This window comes from Bombina bombina, chromosome 2 (genome assembly GCF_027579735.1).
Source record: "Bombina bombina isolate aBomBom1 chromosome 2, aBomBom1.pri, whole genome shotgun sequence".
NCBI classification, from domain to species: Eukaryota; Metazoa; Chordata; class Amphibia; order Anura; family Bombinatoridae; genus Bombina; species Bombina bombina.
The window spans coordinates 1241502190-1241522081 of NC_069500.1; the positions used below are offsets into that span (position 1 = coordinate 1241502190).

Below are 19892 nucleotides of genomic sequence, written 5' to 3' on the forward strand. Positions count from 1 at the left end.
TATCGATAACAGAATCTGAGAAACCTCGCTTCGATAAAATCAAGCGTTCAATCTCCAAGCAGTCAGCTGGAGTGAAACCAGATTCGGATGTTCGAACGGACCCTGAACAAGAAGGTCTCGTCTCAAAGGTAGCTTCCAAGGTGGAGCCGATGACATATTCACCAGATCTGCATACCAAGTCCTGCGTGGCCACGCAGGAGCTATCAAGATCACCGACGCCCTCTCCTGATTGATCCTGGCTACCAGCCTGGGGATGAGAGGAAACGGCGGGAACACATAAGCTAGTTTGAAGGTCCAAGGTGCTACTAGTGCATCCACTAGAGCCGCCTTGGGATCCCTGGATCTGGACCCGTAGCAAGGAACTTTGAAGTTCTGACGAGAGGCCATCAGATCCATGTCTGGAATGCCCCAAAGTTGAGTGACTTGGGCAAAGATTTCCGGATGGAGTTCCCACTCCCCCGGATGCAATATCTGACGACTCAGAAAATCCGCTTCCCAATTTTCCACTCCCGGGATGTGGATAGCAGACAGGTGGCAGGAGTGAGACTCCGCCCATAGAATAATCTTGGTCACTTCTTCCATCGCTAGGGAACTCCTTGTTCCCCCCTGATGGTTGATGTACGCAACAGTCGTCATGTTGTCTGATTGAAACCGTATGAACTTGGTCCTCGCTAGCTGAGGCCAAGCCTTGAGAGCATTGAATATCGCTCTCAGTTCCAGAATATTTATCGGTAGAAGAGATTCTTCCCGAGACCAAAGACCCTGAGCTTTCAGGGATCCCCAGACCGCGCCCCAGCCCATCAGACTGGCGTCGGTCGTGACAATGACCCACTCTGGTCTGTGGAATGTCATCCCTCGTGACAGGTTGTCCAGGGACAGCCACCAACGGAGTGAGTCTCTGGTCCTCTGATTTACTTGTATCTTTGGAGACAAGTCTGTATAGTCCCCATTCCACTGACTGAGCATGCACAGTTGTAATGGTCTTAGATGAATGCGCGCAAAAGGAACTATGTCCATTGTCGCTACCATCAACCCGATCACTTCCATGCACTGAGCTACGGAAGGAAGAGGAACGGAATGAAGTATTCGACAAGAGTCCAGAAGCTTTGTCTTTCTGGCCTCTGTTAGAAAAATCCTCATTTCTGAGGAGTCTATAATTGTTCCCAAGAAGGGAACCCTTGTTGACGGGGATAGAGAACTCTTTTCCACGTTCACTTTCCAGCCGTGCGATCTGAGAAAGGCCAGGACGATGTCCGTGTGAGCCTTTGCTCGAGGGAGGGACGACGCTTGAATCAGAATGTCGTCCAGGTAAGGTACAACTGCAATGCCCCTTGGTCTTAGCACAGCTAGAAGGGACCCTAGTACCTTTGTGAAAATCCTTGGAGCAGTGGCTAATCCGAAAGGAAGCGCCACGAACTGGTAATGTTTGTCCAGGAATGCAAACCTTAGGAACCGATGATGTTCCTTGTGGATAGGAATATGTAGATACGCATCCTTTAAATCCACCGTGGTCATGAATTGACCTTCCTGGATGGAAGGAAGGATAGTTCGAATGGTTTCCATCTTGAAAGATGGGACCTTGAGAAATTTGTTTAAGATCTTGAGATCTAGGATTGGTCTGAACGTTCCCTCTTTTTTGGGAACTATGAACAGATTGGAGTAGAACCCCATCCCTTGTTCTCTCAATGGAACAGGATGAATCACTCCCATTTTTAACAGGTCTTCTACACAATGTAAGAACGCCTGTTTTTTTATGTGGTCTGAAGACAACTGAGACCTGTGGAACCTTCCCCTTGGGGGAAGTCCCTTGAATTCCAGAAGATAACCCTGGGAGACTATTTCTAGCGCCCAAGGATCCAGAACATCTCTTGCCCAAGCCTGAGCGAAGAGAGAGAGTCTGCCCCCCACCAGATCCGGTCCCGGATCGGGGGCCGATATTTCATGCTGTCTTGATAGCAGTGGCAGGTTTCTTTGCCTGCTTTCCCTTGTTCCAGCCTTGCATTGGTCTCCAAGCTGGCTTGGCCTGAGAAGTATTACCCTCTTGCTTAGAGGACGTAGCACCTTGGGCTGGTCCGTTTTTACGAAAGGGACGAAAATTAGGTCTATTTTTTGCCTTGAAAGGCCGATCCTGAGGAAGGGCATGGCCCTTACCCCCAGTGATATCAGAGATAATCTCTTTCAAGTCAGGACCAAACAGCGTTTTCCCCTTGAAAGGAATGTTTAGTAGCTTGTTCTTGGAAGACGCATCAGCCGACCAAGATTTCAACCAAAGCGCTCTGCGCGCCACAATAGCAAACCCAGAATTCTTAGCCGCTAACTTAGCCAATTGCAAAGAGGCGTCTAGAGTGAAAGAATTAGCCAATTTGAGAGCATTGACTCTGTCCATAATCTCCTCATAAGGAGGAGAGTCACTATCGAGCACCTTAATCAGTTCATCAAACCAGAAGTATGCGGCTGTAGTGACAGGGACAATGCATGAAATGGGTTGTAGAAGGTAACCCTGCTGAACAAACATCTTTTTAAGCAAACCTTCTAATTTTTTATCCATAGGATCTTTGAAAGCACAACTATCCTCTATGGGAATAGTGGTGCGTTTGTTTAAAGTAGAAACCGCTCCCTCGACCTTGGGGACTGACTGCCATAAGTCCTTTCTGGGGTCGACCATAGGAAACAATTTTTTAAATATGGGGGGAGGGACGAAAGGAATACCGGGCCTTTCCCATTCTTTATTAACAATGTCCGCCACCCGCTTGGGTATAGGAAAAGCTTCTGGGAGCCCCGGCACCTCTAGGAACTTGTCCATTTTACATAGTTTCTCTGGGATGACCAAATTTTCACAATCATCCAGAGTGGATAATACCTCCTTAAGCAAAATGCGGAGATGTTCCAATTTAAATTTAAAAGTAATCACATCAGATTCAGCCTGCTGAGAAATGTTCCCTAAATCAGTAATTTCTCCCTCAGACAAAACCTCCCTGGCTCCCTCAGATTGGGTTAGGGGCCCTTCAGAGATATTAATATCAGCGTCGTCATGCTCTTCAGTAACTAAAACAGAGCATCCACGCTTACGCTGACAAGGGTTCATTTTGGCTAAAATGTTTTTGACAGAATTATCCATTACAGCCGTTAATTGTTGCATAGTAAGGAGTATTGGCGCGCTAGATGTACTAGGGGCCTCCTGAGTGGGCAAGACTCGTGTAGACGAAGGAGGGAATGATGCAGTACCATGCTTACTCCCCTCACTTGAGGAATCATCTTGGGCATCATTGTCATTATCACATAAATCACATTTATTTAAATGAAAAGGAATTCTGGCTTCCCCACATTCAGAACACAGTCTATCTGGTAGTTCAGACATGTTAAACAGGCATAAACTTGATAAGAAAGTACAAAAAACGTTTTGAAATAAAACCGTTACTGTCACTTTAAATTTTAAACTGAACACACTTTATTACTGCAATTGCGAAAAAACATGAAGGAATTGTTCAAAATTCACCAAACTTTCACCACAGTGTCTTAAAGCCTTGAAAATATTGCACACCAATTTTGGAAGCTTTAACCCTTAAAATCACGGAACCGGAGCCGTTTTAAGCCTTAACCCCTTTACAGTCCCTGGTATCTGCTTTGCTGAGACCCAACCAAACCCAAGGGGAATACGATACCAAATGATGCCTTCAGAAGTCTTTTATCAGTATCAGAGCTCCTCTCACATGCGACTGCATGCCATGCCTCTCAAAAACAAGTGCGCAACACCGGCGCGAAAATGAGACTCTGCCTATGCTTTGGGAAAGCCCCTAAAGAATAAGGTGTCTAAAACAGTGCCTGCCGATATAATTATATCAAAATACCCAGAATAAATGATTCCTCAAGGCTAAATAAGTGTGAATATCAATCGATTTAGCCCAAAACATGTCTACAGTCTAAATAAGCCCTTGTGAAGCCCTTATTTACAATCGTAATAAACATGGCTTACCGGATCCCATAGGGAAAATGACAGCTTCCAGCATTACATCGTCTTGTTAGAATGTGTCATACCTCAAGCAGCAAAGGACTGCAAACTGTTCCCCCAACTGAAGTTAATGCTCTCAACAGTCCTGTGTGGAACAGCCATGGATTTTAGTTACGGTTGCTAAAATCATTTTCCTCATACAAACAGAATTCTTCATCTCTTTTCTGTTTCTGAGTAAATAGTACGTACCAGCACTATTTGAAAATAACAAACTCTTGATTGAATAATGAAAAACTACAGTTAAACACTAAAAAACTCTAAGCCATCTCCGTGGAGATGTTGCCTGTACAACGGCAAAGAGAATGACTGGGGTAGGCGGAGCCTAGGAGGGATCATGTGACCAGCTTTGCTGGGCTCTTTGCCATTTCCTGTTGGGGAAGAGAATATCCCACAAGTAAGGATGACGCCGTGGACCGGACACACCTATGTTGGAGAAATCTTTTTCTTACATTCGCCCTCAGCTGCTGTGACAGTAGTGAATCTAGACTCTCCCATGACAGAGAATCACTTCCATAAAGCATCAGCGACGGCAAATGGAAGTTGGAAACTTAGAGACTTACAAATTGGATAGACAACAGTCAATCCTGCAGATGCTCTAGAAAAGAAACCCTAGATAGGATTATGGTGTCATAAGCACATTAACTGCTAATTCATAGCAATTGCATAATAGTATAATGACATAATCTAAAGGCTGAGATGACACTGACACATAACCGCTGCGTTTATGCTGAGAACAGAGGGGGGAACACAAAGACTGTATGGGCACCTGAGATACCATAGGCTGTTACTCTTATCACTTTAAATCTGAATCTTTTATCTAGATCAGATTTGTAAAAATGACGAAAGTGCTATTTGTGGACCTGCTTCAATATTTGACTCTCCCCAGACATCTGGGCTCCAGTGTGTCTGAATTTAGGATTAGGCTATTTGTAGTGAACTGATTAGCACTTTTTTTTTAGTCACTAACCAACAGCCAGAGTATATACTGTATGTCACAGCCATATTTACTGGCTTACAACCTTCTATAGCTTCATGTAAACTGCAAAATAACTAATGGCAGCAAAACCACCTTGAAATGAGCATTATAGCAGACAGGAGGAAAGAAACTTGATTCCACAGTAATGAATTACAATCCTGTCACAAGCATTTTTACAATAAATTAAAATACATTCTTGTGCATACAACTCACCCCCAGTATTGTCGGCAGGTCACACTCACCTGCTTCTGCTTGCACTGGGTGCTTATGACATGAAGCATGTCGTCAGCTATACCCCATGCACTGGTGATGTATCAAGTATATGGGCTTCCAGCTTATTTGGAAGTACTGTAGTTTGCATGCGCAAGAAGAGTTATCACAAATCCTGTGGTAACATTACAATAAAAAATTAAAAAAATGTTTTAATTCTAATGGTATTCAAAATCAGTTTGGTTATTCCTTTAATCTTCCATAACTGAAAAGATACAATAATATTGCATAGTGTGTATGCGCCTCGCTCTCTCTATCTATAGCGATATCTATCTCCACACACATCATACACGCGCACACTTGCAAGCATACCTTCACATTTAGAATGTCCAATTTAAAAAAGAAAACCTTTTTGAAGTATGCTTGCTCTATCACATTTCTTTTAGCTTATTTAAGTCTTCACAGAAAAAATGATGCTCACTGCACAGTTCCTCTACCCCACCTACCCATCATACACATATCCCCTGTACAGTTCCTCTACCTCACAAACCCATCATACACATATCCCCTGTACAGTTCCTCTACCTCACAAACCCATCATACACATATCCCCTGTACAGTTCCTCTACCTCACAAACCCATCATACACATATCCCCTGTACAGTTCCTCTACCCCACATACCCATCATACACATATTCCCTGTACAGTTCCTCTACCCCACCTACCCATCATACACACACCCCCTGTACAGTTCCTCTACCCCACCTACCCATCATACACACACCCCCTGTACATTTCCTCTACCACACCTACCCATCATACACATATCCCCTGTACAGTTCCTCTATCTCACATACCCATCATACACACACCCCTGTACAGTTTCCTCTACCCCACATACCCATCATACACACACACACACCCTGTACAGTTCCTCTACCCCACATACCCATCATACACACACCCCCTGTACAGTTCCTCTACCCCACATACCCATCATACACACACCCCCTGTACAGTTCCTCTACCCCACCTACCTATCATACACATATCCCCTGTACAGTGCCTCTACCCCACCTACCCATCATACATACACCCCTGTACAGTTCCTCTACCTCACCTACCCACCATTAACAACTCCTCTACAGTTCCTCCACCCCACCTACCCACCTTACTCACACCTGCTCTACAGTTTCTTTACCCCACCTACCCATAATACAAACCTCCTCTACAGTTCCTCTACCCCACCTACCCACCATTCACACACCTCCTCTACAGTTCCTCTACCCCACCTACCCATAATTCAAACCTCCTCTACCCCACCTACCCGCGATACACACATCTCCTCTACAGTTCCTCTACCCCACCTACCCACACCTACTCTACAGTTTCTCTACCCCACCTGCCTATAATACAAATGTCCTCTACCTCACCTACCCACCATTAACAACTCCTCTACAGTTCCTCTACCCCACCTACCCACCTTACACACACCTGCTCTACAGTTTCTCTACCCCACCTACCCATAATACAAACCTCCTCTACAGTTCCTCTACCCCACCTACCCACCATACACACACCTCCTCTACAGTTCCTCTACCCCACCTACCCATAATTCAAACCTCCTCTACAGTTCCTCTACCCCACCTACCCACCATACACACACCTACTCTACAGTTTCTCTACCCCACCTACCTATAATACAAACCTCCTCTACAGTTCCTCTACCCCACCTACCCACCATACACACACCTCCTCTACAGTTCCTCTACCCCACCTACCCATAATACAAACCTCCTCTACAGTTACTCCATCTCGCCTATCTATCATATACAACCCTCTACAGTTCCTCTAGACCACCTGCCCATCATACAAAACCCCCTCTAACCAAAACCTAACACACATTCCTCCTCTACAGTTCATGTACCCCACTAACTTATCAAACACACCTCTTCAACAGTGCCTCTCTTCATACATGGGTTCCTAACCTATATCCGTACACGTTAGACATACACAGGGTCGGCTCCAGAACGAATGAAATAGGGGGCATTTTTTTCACGAGGGGGCACGCATTTACAAAGAATGTATGAGAGTCAAAATAAGAGCAGACCTACATATTCTGCAGAAAAGTGTAGCTTCTGGCTGGCTTATCCCCCACTATTAACATTTGGATAATATGTGCTAAATCACTAGGTAAAAGAATGAAGTCTAAATCCTATGCAGTGCACTGAAACAGAGCCATTAAAATTGAGACCCCCAGTGCAATAGCTCCTTAAAAACAATTCACCCCTTAATCGCCATGATCCAAAATCGTTAAACACATTCTCAAATCTCAATCATGTCCCCTAAACAGCCATGCACCCCAAACCCCCCAATGCAATTAACCCCTTTGTTTGCAACAGCAGTGAGGACTAAGTTTTTAGGTACTGGTAATTTTGTAGATTAGATTTAGCTATACCTGTTTCGCAATAACTAACGGATATCAGGCTACTTAATACAACCTATGTACTGTGAACCTATAAGAATATGAGGCCCGGCCTAAGATAACAGTGCACTTTTGAGGCATCGATAGAAGCAAGTAGCAATTTATCCACATATTTATATGATGCAATCATATTCTTATCATGGTCTATTGTTTAAGAAAAGGAGTAACTTATGATAGTTAGGTAAAATTAATAGGGTTAAAGACAAGTCCAAAAAGTCTCTAATTAACTTCCAATTCCAAATAAGAGGTTAAGACATGGAGCTCCTTCCAGATGCGTGATGCAACCTCACAGTTTGGCAGCTAACTCCGCCCCCAGCATGCAGCATTACATAACAATTCATTACTTTATTTATTATTTTTAAAGCGTATGATCATATAAATATTTTTGAGGGGGCACAGCATTCCATTTGGGTGGGCATTGTCCCCCAATGCCCCCCCTTGGAGCCGACCCTTGACATACAAAACACAGAAGTGGGCTGAACTCTCAAATAGGAGTGGTTACATATTCCATTCCAATGTCAAAAAAGGGATTCTTTAATTTGCTAGTTATTTGGGTTACTTACCAAACCTGCAATAGGTGTTGGAAGCCTGTTGATCTTTTTCACAAGGCCTGGTTTAATGGCATTCAGTAGCCTGGAACAAAAAATGGAAATGCATAAATATACTGGTAAATTAGAACTGTATTTGATACCATTACTAGTGTTTTCCCTTGGAGTAAAACAAATCCCCACAACCTAACCGTATGTTTATTATCTTCCCTTTATCAAGTTACTGGGGCTGGGAGATGCAAGCTGCATCAAGACCTGTATTGTCAAAGTACTGCGAGAGCCACAATGTCACAGCCCGATTGTTACCATGCCCACCAATGTCACACTCAATATTGCTACCAGGAATGCAATAACGAGGGCCACAACATACCGTTTACAAGCAATGCAGTTCCCTCTGGCTTTCAAAAGGTTAAATATAGCCATAGAAACTTTCTTTCTGGCAAATTATTATGGTCACAGACAGAGGCATTGTGCTTCTTGTTCGTGCAGTATTTAATAATATAAAAGTGCAACACACAAAAATCTGTGCAAATGTAGATAGAGACATTTGTGTGTTGTACTTTTATACTAACAAATCTGGTGCCAAAAATAGCGGAAAGCTGCTAACTGAGCCTACATTTGGCATTTATTTCTATAATGATTGCTGAAGATGGCCACAGCAGCATTCGGCTAGTTTTAGTGCCAGATTTGTTATTGTAAAATATCGGTGCAAATCCATAAATCTTTGTGTTGCACTTTTACACTAATAAATCCAGCTCCAAAATAGCCAAATACCACTGCCTACCACCATTTTTGCATGCTGAAAAACTAGTTTGTACACATGCCTAGAAGCTATACACCTTAAAGGGCCAATAAACCCAAAAAATGTATTTCACGATTCAGATAGAGAATTCAATTTTAAACAACATTCCAATTTACTTCTATTATCTAATTTGGTGCAATGTTTAGATATCCTTTGTTAAAGAAATAGCAATGCACATTGATGAACCAATCACATGAGGCATCTATGTGCAGCCACCAATCAGAAGCTACTGAGCCTATCTAGATATGCTTTTCAGGAAAGAATATCAAGAGAATGAAGCAATTTAGATAATAGAAGTAAATTAGAAAGTTGTTTAAAATGGTATTCTCTATCTGAATCATGAAAGAAAAAATTTGAGTTTAATGTCCCTTTAATATATTAATGTTACCATTAGGGTACCGAGGTTAGGGTTAACACTTTAGATGCCAGAAAGGGCGGTAACACAAACAAGGAACTGTCCTCTGTAGTCACATCATTATTGCAGCTGGGGTATTTTGGCAGCTGTTGTAGATACCCAGTCAGTCAACTTTCACAACTAGAACCACAATCTAATTAAATATGGTTGATGCAAATGATCATAACTGGTAGCAGCAATGATCGACATCTTTAAAAGAACATTAAACACTTAAATACATATTATGCAGCCTCCTCTAATTATGGTTGTCACCATTCGGAACCTAGGTTATACTGCAGATATCTAAAGGAGAGTTGCTCACACATGCAAACACATCAGCACTGGAAAGCAGCAAAAGATAGATTTCCACATAGCGGTACCCGTGACTAGAGGGAAGTGGGAAATGACTTTGTAGAGGTTCAGACACCAGATGATCCAACATTTCTGTGTGCCAGAGAAATGTTTTATTTAAACATACATAGATACATGCATACATATATTATATACATGAGAATGGGGGGGGAAACAAACTAACTTTATTTTACAATAATCCTGCAATTTGGCAACAATCTTAAAATAAGATCTTCTCCCTTCTTATGTTTAGGGCAAATTTCCCAACAGGAAACAGAGTGACTGCACAAATTATGCTCCAGAAGGCTAAACCCAACCAAATTGATTAAATCCTGACCCCAGACATCTGGCCAAGGCAACCTGATCAGACCCCTAATTGCCCCATATTGCCCAGGCCCACCCCTTAATCCCACTCTACGCTACAATTTTACAGTTATTGCGGCCTATGAATTTCTAGGACTTTAAATATCTCATAAAATAATCTGCATAAGAGAAAACCGGCAAGGCTGTAGAATGTAAACATATGTAGTTTATATATAGTTGCTTTTTTTTTATTGGGGGGGGGGGGGGGCATGAAACAGAATGGTAATCTCTAAAAATGAATGCAAAAAAGAGGGAAGAATAAATAAGTAGAAGAATTTATACAGTGACTTTCTTTAGTGAGTTTTAGCCTGAGGTGTGGTGGGAAATTTTTCCTCCTGGAAGAGAGCTATTGATTCAAGTACAAATTTGTATTCCTCCCTAATTGTTGCGAAATAAGAAAAGCATTTAGTACTGGCAAGAAATCCTGTAATTCTTAATGCCAACTACTTTCAAGTGTACTGGAGAAGTCTTATTTTTTTCTCATCATTGTGGTATGAGCATTATATAAAAGAAAAGAAAAAATTCAGTCACAACCTAAAACCTCTTGGTATTCTGGTTATTTCTAGCCAGCCTGCAGCAATTAAATAGTAGAACCATAGAACCAAGTGGAAAAAAAACACAGCAAACAAGGAAGGAAAAAAATATTATAAAAAATGCCCGAGCACTATCCAGGATTAATATTCCAGCACCCTATGACCTGCACCCAGGAAATGATTCTACACCATTTTCCAATATGTGGCCCCAATAATAAATAATAAAATGTTGAATAGACATCTGCATTCAGAGGTTTTGGATGCCTCAGAATGCAGAAGGCGGCGGCTGCTCGCAGTGTTCGGCCCTTTTATTCTTTTTCTACTTGTGAAAGTGCAACACACTAAGATCTGGATTTGCATAGATCTTTATATGTTGCAATTTCACAAGAATAAATCCATCTCCAAAATGAGCTAAATGAAAACCTTCTTCCAAATTCAGAGGCATCCAAAACCTCTGAACGTACATGTTTAATGTGGATTAGGTCTGATCCAGACAGGTTATTTTACTTATGGGTAGCAAGTGTCTTGCACTCACATTATCCTCATTTGCAACACACAGGACAGTGTGAGTTGAAGGTGATGGAATGTATTTGCATCTTTTCTCTCTAAAGAGTCCATTCCCATCTTCTCAGAGAATATCAGTATACAGTCGCGGTTACCTAGCAATCACGGCATAAGGGCATTATTATAATTATTATTATCATCAGTTATTTGTAGAGCACCAGCAGATTCCACAACACTATAAGGTAACAATATAAACATTGGTAATCGGTTGTGGCATTGTGTTTATTTATATTTAAGAATGGTCATAATTCCATGAGTTTTACATGCACTGTTTTAATGGGGGCTTTTGGAGATGTGTATTATTTTCCCGTTAAAGGGACATTAAACCCAAATTTTTTGATTCATGATTCAGATAGAGAATACAATTTTTAAAAAGTCTCCAGTTTACTTCTATTATCAAATTTACCTAGGTAGGTAGCGTGCACATGCCTGAGGCACTACATGACAGGAAATAGTGCTGCCATCTAGTGCTCCTGCTAATGTATAACATTGTTGCAAAACTGCTGCTATATAGTGCTGCAGACACGTGCACACTCTTGAGCTTACATTTCTGCTTTTCAACAAAGGATAATAAGAGACAAAGATAATTTGATAATAGAAGTAAATTAGAAAGTTGTTTAAAATGTTATGTTCTATCTAAATCATGAAATTTTTTAAAAAAAGGAAATTTATGCTTACCTGATAAATTGATTTCTTCTACGATACGACGAGCCCAAGATTCATTCTTACTTGTGGGATATTATCCTCCTGCTAACAGGAAATGGCAAAGAGCACCACAGCAGAGCTGTATATATAGCTCCTCCCTTCTCTCCACCCCTAGTTATTCGACCGAAGGTATAGGAAGAGAAAAGAAAAGCTAAAAGGTGCAGAGGTGACTGAAGTTTTGAACACAAAAATATAATCTGTCTAATATGACAGGGAGGGCCATGGACTCGTCGTATCGTAGAAGAAATCAATTTATCAGGTAAGCATAAATTTCCTTTTCTTCTACTAGATACGAAAAGTCCACGGATTCATCCTTACTTGTGGGATACAATACCAAAGCTACAGGACACGGATGAACGGGAGGGACAAGACAGATACCTAAACAGAAGGCACCACTGCTTGAAGAACTTTTCTCCCAAAAACAGCCTCAGAAGAAGCAAAAGTATCAAATTTGGAAAATTTGGAAAAGGTTTGAAGGGAGGACCAAGTCGCAGCCTTACAAATCTGTTCAATAGAAGCATCGTTTTTAAAAGCCCATGTGGAAGCCACCGCTCTAGTAGAATGAGCTGTAATCTTTTCAGGAGGCTGCTGTCCAGCAGTCTCGTATGCCAAACGGATGATGCTTTTCAGCCCAAAAGAAAGAGAGGTAGCCGTAGCATTTTGACCCCTACGCTTTCCAGAATAAACAACAAATAGAGAAGATGTTTGACGGAAATCCTTGGTCGCTTGTAAGTAAAACTTCAAGGCACGAACCACGTCCAGATTATGTAACAGACGCTCCTTCTTAGAAGAAGAATTAGGATATAGAGAAGGAACAACAATTTCCTGATTAATATTCTTATTTGAAACAACCTTAGGAAGGAATCCAGGTTTAGTACGCAAAACCACCTTATCAGAATGGAATATAAGATAAGGTGAGTCGCATTGTAATGCAGAAAGCTCAGAAACTCTTCGAGCAGAAGAGATAGCAACTAAAAACAAAACCTTCCAAAATAATTTCCCCATTTCCCCACATTGCACATTGATTGTTGGCCGTATGTATTTGGAGTATAGGTAGTGGCATATATTTCACCTATACCATTCTACGGATGTCACAGGGACTTGTCCTTTGCCGCCTCTTGTTCGTTTATCAATATACTCCTATTCCAGATCCTCTGCGCTTATGTCTCAGCACTGGTTTTGGCAGTAGCAGAGTGCCTATTGCACTTTATTTTTTATATTTAGCACTCTATAAACCAGTTAGGATATTGTTATATACATTTATTATATATGTATATGTCCTTGGGAAAATTAGATATTTTTTTAGCTAATTCCCCTTCATTATTAAGTATTTATAATGTTGCATCATGTTTTTGGCCTCGTAAATATTTTAACACAATGGCTTCTCGCACACTTATATTTTTAAAGCACGCTGGTTTTGTTGTCTTTTTTATGCCCATACTTTTTGGAGTACATTTTGGCACACTTTTTACTTTATATGACAACAGTTTGATGCGCGCCTCTTGTCTTATGTATGCTACTTAGATAACAGGTAAACACTGTACTATTGCATCTCTGCTTTTATAATTTTATAATTTCTAAATTTTTTAAAAGAGGTAGGTGTTTCCATTTCTTTAAAGGGACAGTCTACTTGAAAAATGTTAAAAGTAAATTAGAAAGTTATTTAAAATTGTATGCTCTATCTGAATAATGAACGTTGAATTTTGACTAGTCTGTCCCCTTAACCCTTTGAGTGCTAATGACGGCTCTGAGCCGTCAGAGTTTCCCACTCTGATGCTAATGACGGCTCAGAGTCGTCACTAACACTCTCCCATCTTGAGGGAGATCTAGGGGGCTCCCAACCGCTCCTACCCCGGCGATCGTGCCTGTAGAGTGACAGGCATCACCGGGGCTTCCCGTTTTGCGTGGTGACGTCACGCGCAATAACGTGATGATGTCACCGTGCAACTTTATTTATACTTAACAATGTTAAGTATAGGAGAAGGGGGCATGCTGCTTAGAAGCCTGTATCTCAGGCATCTAAGCAGCTACAGACCCCCAAGACCCACCATTGGAAAGGTAATCGCCTAACAAATAAAAAAAATTAAAAAAAAAAACTTTAAAAAATCTTAGCACCCAGGTGGGAAAGTGCTTAGCACTCACCAGACAACACAGTATATTTGCTTTTTGAAATGGGGAAATTATTACCGTTTACTTTTTTTTCCTGCACTTAAAGGGACAGTAAAGTAATAATTAGACATTCATGATTTTGACAGAGCATACAATTTTAAACAACTTTCCAATTTACTTCTATTTAATTTACTTCCTTCTCTTTTTATTCTTTGCTACAATGTGCTACAAGGTGTATCTAGGTAAGCTCAGGAGCAGCAAAGAACCTAGGTTCTAGCTGCTGATTAGTGGCTACATGTATGTACTGATTGTCATTGGCTTACCCATGTGTTCAGTAAGAAACTGGTAGTGCATTGCTGCTCCTTCAAGAAAGGATACTAAGAGAATTAAGCAAATTTGATAATCGTAGTAAACTGGAAAGTGTTTAAAATGTTATGTTCTAACTAAATTATGAAAGAACATTTTTGGGTTCATGTCCCTTTAACTTCTGTATAAGTTCCTTGCAGTTAAGGAGCCTTCTGACTCTGTCCCTAAATCTGCCTTAGACGCTAGGTCATTTGAACATATTACTTTAGTTTTATGTGTGTATATTGTTTATAAAACAAGGTTTTAATCTCAGGCTAATTAATGCAATACATGTATTAATATTCTAATGCATTCTGACATATCTAACACTGCTCTTGCTTCTATGGGTATTACAACTCCTTCCATTTGTTTTTTTACAGGAGAATTGTACAAAATACCGGAGTTAAGGATTTTATACAGTTTTCTGTGTCTGAAATGTTGGCGGCCATGCCTCCTTCAAGTAAGTGTAAAAGGTCAGGTAAGAATTTTCCTTCTATTAGCACTTAGCCTTCTGGGGTTAAAGCTTCAAATCATGAAGCTACTAGGTCCTCAGAGAAAGAGGTTTGGTTCTTTATTCGTTTAAACTGAGCATATTTGTTCTCTTTTTAAATAAACTTTATTTACTTTAGAGTTTAAGGTCCTAAATAAGAAGGGTATAAGCCAGTTTATAGTTTAAATCCTGTTTTTATTCCCATTCTTAAATCCATGATATATTTCCCATAGCTGATGTGGTCTCTGAGATTATTCCTGAAATTGGGTTTAGCCAGTTATTTCTTTTTAATGCAAGGTTTAAGAAAAACAATTTATGCTTACCTGATAAATTTATTTCTCTTGTAGTGTATCCAGTCCACGGATCATCCATTACTTGTGGGATATTCTCCTTCCCAACAGGAAGTTGCAAGAGGATCACCCACAGCAGAGCTGCTATATAGCTCCTCCCCTCACTGCCATATCCAGTCATTCGACCGAAACAAGACGAGAAAGGAGAAACCATAGGGTGCAGTGGTGACTGTAGTTTAATTAAAATTTAGACCTGCCTTAAAAGGACAGGGCGGGCAGTGGACTGGATACACTACAAGAGAAATAAATTTATCAGGTAAGCATAAATTATGTTTTCTCTTGTTAAGTGTATCCAGTCCACGGATCATCCATTACTTGTGGGATACCAATACCAAAGCTAAAGTACACGGATGATGGGAGGGACAAGGCAGGAACTTAAACGGAAGGAACCACTGCCTGTAGAACCTTTCTCCCAAAAACAGCCTCCGAAGAAGCAAAAGTGTCAAATTTGTAAAATTTTGAAAAGGTGTGAAGCGAAGACCAAGTCGCAGCCTTGCAAATCTGTTCAACAGAGGCCTCATTTTTAAAGGCCCAGCCACAGCTCTAGTAGAATGAGCTGTAATCCTTACAGGGGGCTGCTGTCCAGCAGTCTCATAGGCTAAGCGTATTATACTCCGAAGCCAAAAGGAGAGAGAGGTTGTCAAAGCTTTTTGACCTCTCCTCTGTCCAGAGTAAACGACAAACAGGGCAGATGTTTGACGAAAATCTTTAGTAGCCTGTAAGTAATACTTCAAGGCACGGACTACGTCCAGATTATGCAAAAGACGTTCCTTCTTTGAAGAAGGATTAGGACACAATGATGGAACAACAATCTCTTGATTGATATTCCTGTTAGAAACCACCTTAGGTAAAAACCCAGGTTTGGTACGCAGAACTACCTTGTCTGAATGAAAAATCAGATAAGGAGAATCACAATGTAAGGCAAATAACTCAGAGACTCTTCGAGCCGAGGAAATAGCCACCAAAAACAGAACTTTCCAAGATAAAAGTTTAATATCAATGGAATGAAGGGGTTCAAACGGAACTCCCTGAAGAACTTTAAGAACCAAGTTTAAGCTCCACGGGGGAGCAACAGTTTTAAACACAGGCTTAATCCTAACCAAAGCCTGACAAAATGCCTGGACGTCTGTAACTTCTGCCAGACGCTTGTGCAAAAGAATAGACAGAGCAGAGATCTGTCCTTTTAAAGAACTAGCTGATAAGCCTTTGTCCAAACCCTCTTTGAGAAAGGACAATATCCTAGGAATCCTAACCTTACTCCATGAGTAACTCTTGGACTCACACCAAAAAAGATATTTACGCCATATCTTATGGTAGATTTTCCTGGTGACAGGCTTCTGAGCCTGTATTAAGGTATCAATGACTGACTCGGAGAAGCCACGCCTTGATAGAATCAAGCGTTCAATCTCCATGCAGTCAGTCTCAGAGAAATTAGATTTGGATGATTGAAAGGACCTTGTATTACAAGGTTCTGCCTCAGAGGCAGAGTCCATGGTGGAAGAGATGACATGTCCACTAGGTCTGCATACCAGGTCCTGCGTGGCCACGCAGGCGCTATCAGAATCACTGATGCTCTCTCCTGTTTGATTTTGGCAATCAGTCGAGGGAGCAGAGGAAACGGTGGAAACACATAGGCCAGGTTGAAGAACCAAGGAGCTACTAGAGCATCTATCAGCGTTGCTCCCGGGTCCCTGGACCTGGATCCGTAACAAGGAAGCAAGGCGTTCTGGCGAAACGCCATGAGATCCAGTTCTGGTTTGCCCCAACGATGGACCAGTAGAGCAAACACCTCCGGATGGAGTTCCCACTCCCCCGGATGAAAAGTCTGACGACTTAGAAAATCCGCCTCTCAGTTCTCTATGCCTGGGATGTGGATCGCTGACAGGTGGCAAGAGTGAGACTCTGCCCAGCGAATTATCTTTGAGACTTCTAACATCGCTAGGGAACTCCTAGTTCCCCCTTGATGGTTGATTTAAGCCAGAGTCGTGATGTTGTCCGACTGAAATCTAATGAACCTCAGTGTTGCTAACTGAGGCCAAGCTAGAAGAGCCTTGAATATTGCTCTTAACTCCAGAATATTTATTGGGAGGAGTTTCTCCTCCTGAGTCCACGATCCCTGAGCCTTCAGGGAGTTCCAGACTGCGCCCCAACCTAGAAGGCTGGCATCTGTTGTTACAATCGTCCAATCTGGCCTGCGGAAGGTCATACCCTTGGACAGATGGACCCGATAAAGCCACCAGAGAAGAGAATCTCTGGTCTCCTGATCCAGATTTAGTAGAGGGGACAAATCTGAGTAATCCCCATTCCACTGACTTAGCATGCATAATTGCAGCGGTCTGAGATGCAGGCGCGCAAATGGCACTATGTCCATTGCCGCTACCATTAAGCGGATTACTTCCATGCACTGAGCCACTGACGGGCGTGGAATGGAATGAAGGACACGGCAAGCATTTAGAAGTTTTGATAACCAGGACTCCGTCAGGTAAATTTTCATCTCTACAGAATCTATAAGAGTCCCTAGGAAGGAGACTCTTGTGAGTGGTGATAGAGAACTCTTTTCCACGTTCACTTTCCACCCATGCGACCTCAGAAATGCCAGAACTATCTCTGTATGAGACTTGGCAATTTGAAAGCTTGACACCTGTATCAGGATGTCGTCTAGATACGGAGTCACAGCTATGCCTCGCGGTCTTAGAACCGCCAGAAGTGAGCCCAGAACCTTTGTAAAAATTCTCGGGGCAGTGGCCAACCCGAAGGGAAGAGCTACAAATTGGTAATGCCTGTCTAGAAAGGCAAACCTTAGGAACCGATGATGATCTTTGTGAATCGGTATGTGAAGGTAGGCATCATTTAAGTCTACTGTGGTCATGTACTGACCCTCTTGGATCATGGGTAGGATGGTCCGAATAGTTTCCATTTTGAATGATGGAACTCTGAGGAATTTGTTTAAGATCTTTGGATCCAAGATTGGTCTGAAGGTTCCCTCTTTCTTGGGAACCATAAACAGATTTGAATAAAATTCTGTCCTTGTTCCGTCCACGGAACTGGATGGATCACTCCCATTACTAGGAGGTCTTGCACACAGCTTAGGAATGCCTCTTTCTTTATCTGGTTTGCTGATAACCTTGAAAGATGAAATCTCCATTGTGGAGGAGAAGCTTTGAAGTCTAGAAGATATCCCTGAGATATGATCTCCAACGCCCAGGGATCCTGAACATCTCTTGCCCACGCCTGGGCGAAGAGAGAAAGTCTGCCCCCCACTAGATCCGTTTCTGGATAGGGGGCCGTTCCTTCATGCTGTCTCGGGGGCAGCAGCAGGCTTTCTGGCCTGCTTGCCCTTGTTCCAGGACAGGTTAGGTTTCCAGGCCAGTCTGGAATGAGCAACAGTTCCCTCTTGTTTTGAAGCGGAGGAAGTTGATGCTGCTCCTGCCTTGAAATTTCGAAAGGCACGAAAATTAGACTGTTTGGCCTTTGATTTGGCCCTGTCCTGAGGAAGGGTATGACCCTTGCCTCCAGTAATGTCAGCAATAATTTCCTTCAAGCCAGGCCCGAATAAGGTCTGCCCCTTGAAAGGAATGTTGAGAATTTAGACTTTGAAGTCACGTCAGCTGACCAGGATTTAAGCCATAGCGCCCTACGCGCCTGGATGGCGAATCCGGAATACTTAGCCGTTAGTTTAGTCAAATGAACAATGGCATCAGAAACAAATGAGTTAGCTAGCTTAAGCGTTCTAAGCTTGTCAATAATTTCATTCAATGGAGCTGTCTGGATGGCCTCTTCCAGGGCCTCAAACCAGAACGCCGTCGCAGCAGTGACAGGCGCAATGCATGCAAGGGGCTGCAAAATAAAACCTTGTTGAATAAACATTTTCTTAAGGTAACCCTCCAATTTTTTATCCATTGGATCTGAAAAAACCAAACTGTCATCAACCGGGATAGTGGTAAGCTTTGCTAAAGTAGAAACTGATTCCTCCACCTTAGGGATTGTCTGCCATAAGTCCCGTGTAGTGGCGTGTATTGGAAACATTTTTCTAAATATAGGAGGTGGGGAAAAGGGCACACCGGGTCTATCCCACTCCTTGCTAATAATTTCTGTAAGCCTTTTAGGTATAGGAAAAACGTCAGTACACACCGGCACCGCATAGTATCTATCCAGCCTACACAATTTCTCTGGAATTGCAACTGTGTTACAGTCATTCAGAGCAGCTAATACCTCCCCAAGCAATACACAGAGGTTCTCAAGCTTAAATTTAAAATTAGAAATCTCTTAATCAGGTTTCCCCGAGTCAGAGATGTCACCCACAGACTGAAGCTCTCCGTCCTCATGTTCTGCATACTGTGACGCAGTATCAGACATGGCTCTAACAGCATTTGCGCGCTCTGTATCTCTCCTAACCCCAGAGCTATCGCGCTTGCCTCTTAATTCAGGCAATCTAGATAATACCTCTGACAGGGCATTATTCATGATTGCAGCCATGTCCTGCAAGGTAATCGCTATGGGCGTCCCTGATGTAATTGGCGCCATATTAGTGTGCGTCCCCTGAGCGGGAGGCGAAGGGTCTGACACATGGGGAGAGTTAGTCGGCATAACTTCCCCCTCGACAGAACCCTCTGGTGATAATTCTTTTATAGATAAAGACTGATCTTTACTGTTTAAG

At 42.1% G+C, this 19892-nt stretch overlaps 1 protein-coding gene across 7 annotated transcripts in view; it reads right to left on the reverse strand.

Annotated features, from left to right (window-relative positions):
• LIMCH1 (LIM and calponin homology domains 1) overlaps positions 1-19892 on the reverse strand; it is a 655781-nt gene that overhangs the window by 350516 nt on the left and 285373 nt on the right. For all 7 annotated transcript variants that reach the window (XM_053704014.1, XM_053704012.1, XM_053704013.1 and 4 more), the window contains exon 3: positions 8245-8314. In XM_053704014.1, the coding sequence (XP_053559989.1) occupies positions 8245-8314 (70 nt within the window). The remainder of the gene's footprint in view (positions 1-8244; positions 8315-19892) is intronic.